This window comes from Cinclus cinclus, chromosome 27, assembly GCF_963662255.1.
Source record: "Cinclus cinclus chromosome 27, bCinCin1.1, whole genome shotgun sequence".
Lineage (NCBI taxonomy): Eukaryota > Metazoa > Chordata > Aves > Passeriformes > Cinclidae > Cinclus > Cinclus cinclus.
The window spans coordinates 5,002,700-5,014,789 of NC_085072.1; the positions used below are offsets into that span (position 1 = coordinate 5,002,700).

Genomic DNA, 12,090 nt, shown 5'->3' on the forward strand with positions numbered 1-12,090 from the left:
AAGCAGTGATTATTGAATTGCTTGAGTGAAATTGAATAGATCAGCTGGTTTCACACCTACTTGGCACTGATTATGCCCAGTTACTTTTTTTTTTCTGTTTTTGGTTTAAATTTTCACAAATTAAAAAAAAAAAAATCAGCTTTGCCTTCCAGCTGCAAGCAAAGAAAAGTGATTAAACCTGAGCCTGAAAGGTGTTCTGAGTTCTACTATGTGACCACTAGCGTGCCCCAAGGTGTGCTAAATAGATGGTGAAGACCTTCAGCTCAAGTTCCTAAAATTCTCTGTAAACAAGAAATTTCCTCATGACTCAACTGTCAAAATATTTATGATAGCAGCTAAAGCACTGTCAGTACAGACCTCAGGGCTCCCTGTGGCCCTGCTCCATGAAGGATGTTTTGTATCCTAATAAATTTGATAACTTGATGATATGTTGCTTTATGATATGGGGTTTTATAGCAATAAAATTGATAAACCCCACATCTTTCGCCATAATTAGAAATAAATAGATGTACATTTCAGATTCCAGTCTGAATGTGTACATTCTCTTTATGGTTCTACTTTACTTTTATCAATCAATGGCTTTTTTTTTTTTATTTTAGTGGATTCCATTTTTGATAAATGGTCAAGCCTTTTAGTTAGGACTAAGAACTAAGTTTCTGCATGAGATGGATAACCAAGCCTTGAATCAACACTTTCTGGTTTATACTGAGTGTTTGTAGTTCAGAAGATGAGCCCTGTCAAAACTAAGCCTTTAAAAGAACAAGATTTTGGAATGTGCTTAAGCCACCTTGAGTGTAGGTCACCTCTTCCAAAAAACACCATTCCCCTCACCTGGTCAGGACCTCACATGTGAAAATGCCCAGGAGAAGGAGGAAAAGCAGAACAGCATGTGCTTTATGCAGATGACATTTTCTGTCAGTTCAGTCTGTGTGACTGAAGGCTCCCACCCTATGTGTGTCACTGCTTGGGATGCTGCAAAATAAGTCATTAAAAAAGTAATCCTTTTTTTTTGTACTCAGTTATTTCCACTTTTTAGGCTAAGGACCTTTATGCATCCTCTCTGGCAATGTATTTAGATTTTTGCTTCCTTTTAAAGTGCTCATGCACAAACATGTGGTTATACTGGGAATACACAGAAGAAAAGAAAAATGGGCACAACACATTTTGTTTTGGGAATGGCATGGCTGCAACTGCCCCAAACATCCAAACCCATTGCTCCATCCTTATTTCAACTTTGTTCCAGTTACTGTTTTGGACATTACACCTGGACATGTCTGGTACCTTCTGTCAGGAGCTTCACCGTGCTGGGCACATGCAGAATTCACTTGCCTGGCAAAGGGTTAATAAGTTTCTGTGTGGGCTGGGGAAGTGTCCCACAGGTCAGGGCTCAGTCCCATGAGGTGTGAGGGGTTTAGGATGGCCACAGAGCCATGGGGAGAGCAGCACAGGGATCACAGAATCCCAGGGATCGCTGCACTTTGGAGGAGGCCTCCCTGTTGCTGCCTCACTCACTGGGGGGAGGCAAAGGTTGGAAAACATGACTCTCACAGTCAACCCATAAAAAATCAGAACTTGCCTGGCCTGGGAAATGAAGTTCCTTCCTTAGATATCTAATTCTCTTCTTTCTTTGGTTTTGTTTTTTTTTTCTTTTCTTTTTTGCTTTAAAAATCCCAATGCTTTGTTTGATCAGAAGAACAAGCTTGTCAACACTAAATTATCAAATGTCAGAAAATGAAACTCTTAATGTTTACACATAAGTCTCATTCTAGGACAGTAGAGCATTCCTCAGATAACCATTGGATTTCCTATGCCTGCTGTGCTAACATCCTCTTAATTTACGAATTCAGTTTACAAAGTCTCCATCTAAGCTGGAAATTTTGTAGGTGCAACTGGTTATTGCTATAGCCTTACAAATCAGTAAGAAGGGCTGAATCCTTTCTCATGCAATACCTAAGCTGAGGAAACTTTGCCTAAGGAAAAACTGCTTCCAAGATTTAGAACATTTGAGCAATCGACCACCTTACATTTGGTACTTCATACTCCCAATGTACTGTTTTTATTAGACTGGATCAGTGTATTTTTTAAAAATCTACTATTCAATTATGACTTTTATTTAAAGAAACCACTGGAATTCAGACACACATTTCTTCAGCAAGCACACATTTTTGGAAAAAAATGTAGACTTTGCCCAGGCCAAATTGATCTCACTGATAAGACCTCATGATTCAGTGACTTATTTTGCTCTCAAACAAATATTTACTAGCAGAGATAACAAACCCCCAGCATTCCAGCCTCACTGCATCCTTTCACCTTCTGCTGACAACATGAAGTGAAAGTGGTCAGCCCCAAGGCTCTGCTGAGTATGGGGAAGGGATGTGTGTTTTTCCAGTCAGGACTTCACCCTGGGGTGATCCATTCATTATCTCAGCTGCAGCAAGGTGCAGGTGTAGCACAAACCCCTTCCTTCAGGGAAGGTCTTTAAACCCAGCTTGCTGTAAATTCTGTAGAGAATCCTGTTGCAGGAATTGGATTTGCTGTGTTTTCCAAATCCTTCCATGCCTTTTTCATCTTTTTTGTCCTTCCTGTCAGCTCGGGGAAAGCCTGTGAGTGGTTCACAGCAAATTGTCTCTTACAGCCCTTGCTCAGTGGGCATCAGGCTCAGCAAAGGTTTAACATGTGGCCACATCCCACTCAGGCAGAGGGACAAGGGGCAAGGAGAATATTCCTACTTACTCCTCTAATGTCAGCTCTCAATTCTAAGCAGTACCAGAGGTTTGCTGTAGCTATGTAAACTCAAACCCAGCTCGTGCCACTGCCCATACAGACTTTTTTTACACCCCCCCCCAAAACTCTTAAGAGTTTTTAGAACACACTTTTTCAGAACCTCTCTCTAAATTTGAATTTATAAGTCAAATTACTGAAAAATGAGGTAAGTTTTGAACTCCAGCCACAGCAGCTCTTCTCACCATGTCACTGTGAGCTCTCAGTGCACTTTGTTATTGGGAATGTCAGTGAATCCAGCCAGCAGCCCAGGCTCCTTCAATGACCAAGGGGCAGTGGGAAGCTCTTTAGAGGCAGCACATCCCACAGAAAATCAAAATTTTGGTCTTCACTGAAAACTTAACACCACTAAATGAACACAGGAAGTGTAATTCAGGCAGTGCTTAAGCGAGGCAAAGTTGAGTTTTACTGCATAAATGAGTACTTACATGACAAAAACCAGATATTCCATGCTGGCCTTTCCATGCTATTTTCTTTGCTTCAACTCTGCATAAAAAATGAATGAAATAAACTCATTAAAAGCCCATTTTTGTGCACAAACAGGACAGCCTACATCTACACTAAAGCAAATGCTCCAATTCATGCCAAAGCAAGTGTATTCTATCCAGTGAAGCTCCTTTTAACCTCTGAACTAGAGAATTTACCAGTGATTAGTCCAATTCCCCCCCACGGTTTTGTGTAAAACTCAGAGCAAAACATTTCTAACTATAACTTGTATATTTAGGAAAGAGTTTTACCCTGAATCTGTAATATAAAGATGTTCAAACATTTTGTAGCCTCGTTGAGGGCGTTATGTGACTTCACACAAACATCTGATGTTTTTAATGATCTGAAAACTGCAGTATTCTGGAGTTTTCTGGCTCCTTGTCTAACCCAACCCAGCAATTCTTTCCCACGGGATGTTTCTCTTCCTTTCCCCTTTCCCCAGGTTGCTGTTTCAAGGCTGATCTCACAGCAGAGTGGATGAAGCAGTGCAGCTGGGAGCAGAGCATGGCCAACACTTTTGTCACCGTCCCTGACGGGTACGGCCTTCCCGAGCCCATCCAGTACTATGGTGAGTAAAGCAAGATTTGTACCCTGGAAATATGACAAAATTAACTCCTCTGGGAATTTAATTTTTTTTCCTTCACTTTAATTTATCTTTAGAGCACTTGAAAGCTCTTACCAAGCTTGTACTGAAAGTGTATTGAAATTATGACTGTGTGCTCATACAGACTTTTGAGCACAATGTGATTATTGTGACTGAGCATTCCATATAAACATCCCCAGTGCTGTCTTCCTTTGACCTGCCTGGAGAAGACACAGGTTTTATTACAGTATTCCAAATACATTATAAATAGATAATGCCTGTTCTATATCTTATGTAGCTATAATTGTAATAACTAATGTGATTCTGGAAGACTAAAGGCAGGACCCAAAGCCCATTGAAAGGGAAAAAAACCTCCAAACCATTAATATTTTTTTTCCAACTTGTTTTTATAGAGATTTTAATAATCCCAAAGGAAGAATGAAACATGATGCATGTTGCACAGGCTTTCTTTGGTATAGCTGTGTGTATTTAAGGGAGGCTGGATAAAATTAGAACTCAACAGGCAGAAATGCAGGAAGAAATTGTCTTTGTAATTCTGTACCTACATTTTACTAAACTAAAATCTCATTACTGTAAAGATATGTGTGGGAAAATACTAAATAAAATAAGTCTCTGCTTTTTACTCTTCTGAAGTTCAACTTTAAGACTCCTGTCACAGTAATTTTTAGTACTCTCTGATTTCTATACAGTTTTTCTCAGGCTCCTGTGCAACATTTTCAAAATGATGCCTGAGACATGTACCAGTAACAAACACTTCATTCATTAAAAAATTAACTTATGGAAGATACTTGACTGTAGTGTGGACAACTAATAAAACAATCTTCAAATGTAAGATCTGAAGGCAGCTGTGCCATCAGCTGGCAAGTGATAATCAATTATCTACTGACACTAATCCTCATGATATTGCCCAAACTGTTACTGAGCCATTTTTGCTAAATTTAAGATTTCACTGAAGAATATTACAGGTTTAAACTTAAATGGAATGCGTCAGATTGCCCCTCTGAATACATGTTCCTCTAATATTTATACTACTACATCCACAAAACATTTTTAAACTTCGGAGCAGCTGATGTCGAGGTATTCTCCAGGCTGTTACTCCGCTTTCCATTTCCCCCGGCACAGATGTTTTACCAGAGCACATCAACTACCAGCTGCAGGACCCGGATTTCCAGGCTGCCCAGTACTGCCAGTACTCAGCAGTGCCAGTGCCAGCCCTGCAGCCCCAGCCCGCTGCATCCCCGTCCCTGTACGGCTCCTACAGCCTGGACCCCCCGTACGGCGACGGGCCCTGCGTCGGCAGCAGCTGCGAGCTCAGCAAGGGCCCCTTCCTGGCTCCCCACGGCGAGGATGGGGGGTACCAGGGGCTCAAGAGGCCCAGGTTAAACCACTCGGTGAGGCTGAAGGGGCAGGAGGAGCTGTGCGCGGTGTGTGGGGACAAGGCCTCGGGGTACCACTACAACGCACTGACCTGCGAGGGCTGCAAAGGTGAGCGAGGACACGGGGCAAACAGATTTGGCTGGGGTTTGAGCTGCTCTTTTAATTTGTCTAATGAACCCGCTGTCTAGCACGCTTGCTCCAAATTCACACTTTTGTAACATTCTCTGAAGCAATATTATCACGGTCTGTATTTAATATGTGCACTTTAAGCGTCTCATTTTTGCTTTGATGACTCGCTAGAATAGTGTCAACGTAAGCAGGTGTTGGTTTTCTCATTAACATTTCTAAGAGATTTACGTCGGTGTTATTAATTTCACTTACTATTAAAATTGAGTAAAAGCAAGTAGTATTTACTTGCTAATCACATTTTAACTTGTTGGTGTGGGAGCTATCTCATGAGGGGCAGCTCTGATCTCTGTTCCCTGAGACCAGGCACAGGACCTGAGGGAGCAGCTGGAGCTGTGCCAGGGGAGTTTAGGTTGGATTTTGGGAAAGGTTCTTCCTCCAGAGGTGCTGGGCGCTGCCCAGGCTCCCCAGGGAATGGGCACAGCCCCGAGGCTGCCAGAGCTCCAGGAGCATTTGGACACTTCTTCAGGGGTGCACAGAGTGAGATTTGGGATGTCCGTGCAGGGCCAGGGGATGGACCTGGTGATCTGTGTGGGTCCCTTTCAAAATCAGCATATTCTATGATTCTATGTATGGACAACATCAATTAATAACAGCCAGAAAGAACCAGGCATACCTATGCTTTAAAAAAGCGGATTTAAAACAAAGGTAATGTTTCCATTTGAAAATCCCAACCATTCGGACCCAGAGGACACTTTTAAATCCTTGTGAGACAAAGCTCCTTGGATTGCTGGTGATCCTTGTTTCCAGGCTTCTTCCGGCGCAGCATCACCAAGAACGCCGTGTACCGCTGCAAGAGCGGGGGGCACTGCGAGATGGACATGTACATGAGGAGGAAGTGCCAGGAGTGCCGCCTCAAGAAGTGCAGAGCTGTGGGAATGCTGGCAGAATGTAAGTGCTCCTTCACGCTGGATTCTTTCCTAATCATCATGGGTAAAACCTTCTCCGAAATCAATCCCTTCCCAATGATGCTGGTCTAAGCTTAATTTGGCTGTAGGGAAATTAACTTTGGGCATGGCGGCAGCTGTAGCATCTTGGTGTGCAGAAGCCAGCAATGCTTGGGAAGTATCCCCTCACCTTAAGAAAACTGTTGTTCTAAGACAGTACAAGAAAAAATAAAAGGAAGTACTGTGGTCTCCAGCCCTGGCCCAGCTATCAGGGTGAGTGGCTACACTGAACTCAGAGATTTTATGCAGAAAGAAAACCTGATTCAATTGTTCAGGAACTAAAAAACTTTAACACTAGAAAATAACAAACAAACAAAAAAAACCTGAACAGTTTGTACTGAATGAACTGGGAAAGATGGTACAGGGATGGTACAGTTCCATGCATGAGGGCAAATGGGCAAAAGCAGGAGTTAGGGTATGGCAGGGGTATTTATAAACTTGGAGGAGGGGAGGAATTAGGGTGGAGTTTAGGGACGGGGTCCAGTAAAGAAGGGTGATTAGGAATACTAAAATTATTGCAGCAAAAAGGAAGCAATGATAACAAGGGAAGCAGAGAACTTTCTGGCAATGATGAACATACTAGAACGGGAGGATTCTGGGGGTGATTTTTTACTCACATCTATTGAAAGGGTCTTTCCACAGCATTAAGCCATGATCCTCTGAACTTTTATTGGAGCTACCTCCAACAAAGTACTAACAAGAGAAGCTAAATATCCCAAGCCTTATCAGGACAGCAGTGAGCAGATCAGATGAGCTTTAAGGTCGGAGGGAAACAAACTAAATAAAAATGGCTTGATGGGCTTTGATGAAATATTCTGATGCCTGTGTGTCACAGAGCCACAAGGACAAAGATGACTGAACACCCTCAGGGTTTTGGTGGCTACTGAACACCAGCTCACCTGATAAGTAACACACGGCCACATTCCCCAGGAAATATAGTTCATTATAGGTGACAGCTTCTGTGATGTGAGACTGGAGTTATCTCTAGTAAATGATGACTTCAGACTGTAATTAATTGAAAATACAAGCACTGATGGCCACTTCACACCTCACAGGTTTGCTGACTGAAGTCCAGTGCAAGTCAAAGCGACTCAGGAAGAATTTCAAGCAGAAGAGCAGTTTCCTTTGCAACATAAAGCTGGAAGATGAGGGACTGAATAGTAAGCAAGTATCATCTACAACAAGATCTGGAAAAGTGGGATATTTTTCTACTTAAAATACCTCTTTTTATCGCTTATTGTTACTCCAAGTCATTGTGACTTGACTGGTTTATTTTTTTTAGCAGATCCCAGAGAAGATGGAACTTACCCCAGGAGAACATCAGCTTCTTGACCACATTGTAGCAGCACACCAAAAATACACAATTCCCCTTGAGGAAGCCAAGAAGTTTGTAGGTATCCAGCACACCCAGACTGCATTGCTAAGTCTTTGTTGTCATGTATCTTGGCCATATCCAGTGTCCAAACACTCTTTCGTGCAGCTACAGGAAACTGCAAGTCCTGAGGAAAGTTTTCTGCGCCTGTCTGAGACAGCCGTTGTTCATGTCCAGGTGTTGGTGGATTTCACAAAAAGGCTCCCAGGTGAGTTTCTTCCTTCGGGGAACATGAGAGGAACCAAATCAAACTGATGGCATGAACCAGAGAAAAATACAGGCTTTTAGAAAAGGCTTTAAACTGTTAATTTGTACTTCTAACTTGCCATTTACTTGTCATGAGAACAACCTAGAAGCTTTCGGTTCAAAACTTTGCTATTATTAGGTTTATTCTCCATTTCTGACATTCTCTGGAGTAGAGGCATTTTCTGGAAGCACATGGACCCCAAAATACCACCTTGAGGGAAGTACTATCTCACCACACTATCTGAAATCCAGTTAAGTCTGCAATTTATCATTATCACCAAAGGAAAAAACAGATGTTCCTTCAAAGGAAAAGGCAGTACAGAAGGGACTATCCAGATGTTCTCATTCATATTTTCCTTTCATAAAGAAAAAGGGAACAAGCAATTAAATCCACTGCATTTCAGTGTAAAGTTGACAAAGTAATGTTTGACAGGCAGGGTGATAACTTTTCTTTGTAAAACTCGATGACAATGGTCAATCACCATATCTAAAGCAGGTATTTGATGCAATTTAGCGTCTCTGTGGGGCAGAGCTGAAGGAAGGGGTGAGCTGTCTGTTTTCTTGTGTTACATATCCTGCTTTGATGAGATTTAAGAAAAAAAATCACTAAAGTTCCTTTGTTCTTGAATTACAAGTGCAGACAGTGAGCTTGTCAAAAAATGAATGTGATTTCTAAAAAGAAAATAATGTAACAATGAATGGAACAGCCACAGTCACTAAACAATGCAGCAAATGTATCAGGTGTTAGGCCATGTGATATTTATCAGATATTAGGAAGAATATTTTGATAACATCTTGCTTAGCCCCAAAATTTTTACTTGTATCTTCCTGTGAATCTTTTAACACTAAAAACTGCCCCTCCTTTTTTTTTTTCTTTTTTTTTTTTTGTCTTTTTGATTGTCTAACCTGCAAACTAGCAAGAAAGATCCCAAGTCCTTGCCTCATGTATCATTTACTATGGCTTCTCCTTTCTAGTAAAGGCATTTATTTTTTAAAAAAAATCATTTTTTTCCACATCATGCTGGGGGCTTAAAGGCAGCTCCAGCCTTCCCTGATTCTGAACATGCACTTTTCTCTGCAGGGTTTGAGAGTTTAGCCAGTGAGGACCAGATTGCTCTGCTGAAAGGGTCCACAGTGGAGGCAATGTTCTTGAGATCAGCCCAAATTTACAACCAAAAAATGAGCGAGTGCCAGCCTTCAACCAGTGAAAGTAAGTCTGGAATACTTGACTTGCATCATTGTGGGGTGGGTGGATAATATCAGCTATATTAATTACATATTATACATTGTGCTAAATTTAACACAGGAGTCATTGACCAATAAAAATGCAAGCAAAGAACTTGCAGCCAGATGCCAAAAAGGATTTTATACCTTCGTGGGTCTGGGAAAAACTCACACATTTTCAGCAATGATACAGACAATTATTTAAGATCACTTTAAGCTTGACTGGGAACTGTCATCTGCCTTGTTCCAGGTCATGTAAGACTTTCTGATCACGGGACATGTTGTCATGTTCAAAACCTTGATAAAAACAATATTTATTCCATGGAAATGTGTCATAATAAAGAGAGGCCAACTTCTACTACTACCACAGGTAATGGAGGTCTCAGAATCTAAATACCATACATCTTTTACTTTACTGGCCCTATTTTTATTACACCTATTTTTATTACACCAAGCTACACTGTCACTATGGCCACTGCTCCACCTCCTTTCCTCTCTTCTTCTTCTTCTCCTCTCCCACTCCCTCTCCCTTGGGCTGCTCTGGCATTGCCTCCTCAGGTATTACACACTGGCATTACATCCTCATGGCAGGAAGAGGTGTGGTCATGCTTACTTATATTCCTTGAGTTATATATCCATTCGAAGCTGCACAGTACAACTGTCATACAACTTCTCTTATTATTTTAGAAATTAGCATTGTTTACATGAAGTTAGTTAACTTTTTCATGCAGTGGAACAGCCCTGAGGCTTAAAAGACTCACAGAATCACGGAGTCACAGAAGGGGTGAGGTTGGAAGCAAGAGTGGGTCACTTGGTGCCACCTCCTTGTTCCAGCAGGATCATCCCTGAGCACATGGCACGGGATTGTTTCCAGATGGTTCTGGAATTTCTCCAAAGAGGGAGACTCTACACCCTTTCTGGGGAACCTGTTCCCTCACAGGAAAGAAGTTCAGGTGGAACTTCCTGAGCATCAGCTCCTGCCCGTTCCTGTGGTGCCATGGCTGGGCCCTGCTGGGAGCCCTCCCTGCAGAAGGGACACCCAGGGCTGGGGGCCCCTCTCAGCTGGGGCTCCTCTCGAGGCTGAACAGCCCCAGCTCCCTCAGCCTTTCGCAGAATCATGGAATCACTTAGCTTGGAAAAGACCTCTAAGGTCAACCATTCACCATTCCCTCATGAGAGACATGTCCATGGCTCGGCTGGGCCTGCTCCAGGAGCTGCATGTCCCTTGTCCCGGGGAGCCCCGAGCTGGACACGGTGATCCGGATGGACCCAGGGAGGGTCACCTCATACCCTCCAGGCAAACATGATGCCACATCCTCGTTACTCTGCGCGTTTATTGTTTTGTTTCGTTTTGTTTCGTTTTTAACAAAAAAATATGCTGTTCCTTTCCATTTTCAAGGCATAACTGAGGAGTTCATCACCGCCCTGTTCTACTTCTACAGAACCATGGGGGAACTGAAAGTGACCGAGACCGAATACGCTCTGCTCGTAGCAACAACGGTGTTCTTTTCAGGTAAATTGGGAAGGTGGTAACGAGCTGTCACTTGCCCCGGGGGAACTCCCACTCGTCCCCTCGGAGGCGGCGGCGCCGACCGGACCCTGAGGGGCGGCGGCGCCCGGAGCATCCCGCTCACCGCGCTCTCCTTGCCGCCGCTCTCCCGCAGACCGCCCGCTGCTGAGGGACAAGCGCCATGTGGAGGAGCTGCAGGAGCCGCTGCTGGGGATCCTGTACAAGCACTCGAAGCTGCAGCACCCGCGGGACCCGCAGCGCTTCGCGCGGCTGCTGGGGCGCCTCACGGAGCTGCGCTCGCTGCGCCACGCCCACGCGGGGGCGCTGCGCGCGCGGGACCCGCGCCTGGCCGCGCCTCTGCGCGACCTCTGGGACCTCCACTAGGCGGCGCCAAGGCCCCCCCCGCCTCGGGAGCGCGCCGCTGCTTCCCGCCCTTTGCGCCCTCCCTCAGCGGCCGCCGGGAGGGGCCGGTGCCGGGAGGGGCCGGTGCTGCCGCTGGCGTCCGGGTCGGTGTCGCTGCCGGTGTAGGTGGTGGCGGCGATCGCGCTGTCGGTGCAAGTGTTGGTGTCGGTACCAGCGTCGGTGCTGGTGCCGGTATCGGTTTGGGTGCCATGCTCAGTGCCGCTGTCCGCGCTGGTGTCGATGCCGGTGCCGGTTGTCACCGCTGGTGTCAGTGTCGGTGTCGGTTCCGGTGCTGGTATCGGTACCGGCGGCGTTGTCAGTGTCATCGGTGTCGCCGCTTTTCCCCGGGCCCACGGAGGATGACCCGGTGCAGGCCGCTGGAGCGTGAGGGCCGGGGCTCGGGCCGGGGCCGGTCCATGGCGCTGCGGACAAGGGGAGCCGGCAGGGACAGGAGGAGCCGGCAGGGACAGAGGGACCCGGCAGGGACAGAGGGAGCCGGCAGGGACGGAGGGACCCGGCAGGGACAGGGGGGAGCCGGCAGGGACAGGGGGAGCCGGCAGGGACAGAGGGAGCCGGCAGGGACGGAGGGAGCCGGCAGGGACAGGGGGAGCCGGCAGGGACAGAGGGAGCCGGCAGGGACGGAGGGACCCGTCAGGGACGGGGGGAGCCGGCAGGGACGGAGGGACCCGTCAGGGACGGGGGGAGCCGGCAGGGACAGGGGGAGCCGGCAGGGACAGAGGGACCCGTCAGGGACGGGGGGAGCCGGCAGGGACAGGGGGAGCCGGCAGGGACAGAGGGACCCGTCAGGGACAGAGGGAGCCGGCAGGGACAGAGGGACCCGTCAGGGACAGAGGGAGCCGGCAGGGACAGAGGGAGCCGGCAGGGACAGAGGGACCCGGCAGGGACAGGGGGAGCCGGCAGGGACAGAGGGAGCCGGCAGGGACAGAGGGACCCG

At 46.0% G+C, this 12,090-nt stretch overlaps 1 protein-coding gene across 1 annotated transcript; it reads left to right on the top strand.

Moving 5' to 3' along the window:
• The first annotated feature begins 3,744 nt into the window (after positions 1-3,744).
• LOC134054081 (bile acid receptor-like) lies at positions 3,745-11,117 on the top strand. The gene is made up of 10 exons (XM_062509538.1): positions 3,745-3,835; positions 4,994-5,356; positions 6,185-6,325; positions 7,437-7,576; positions 7,667-7,771; positions 7,862-7,961; positions 9,081-9,209; positions 9,474-9,593; positions 10,623-10,736; positions 10,888-11,117. The coding sequence occupies exons 1-10, from the start codon at positions 3,745-3,747 to the stop codon at positions 11,115-11,117; spliced, it is 1,533 nt and encodes a 510-aa protein (XP_062365522.1).
• The last annotated feature ends 973 nt before the right edge of the window (positions 11,118-12,090 follow it).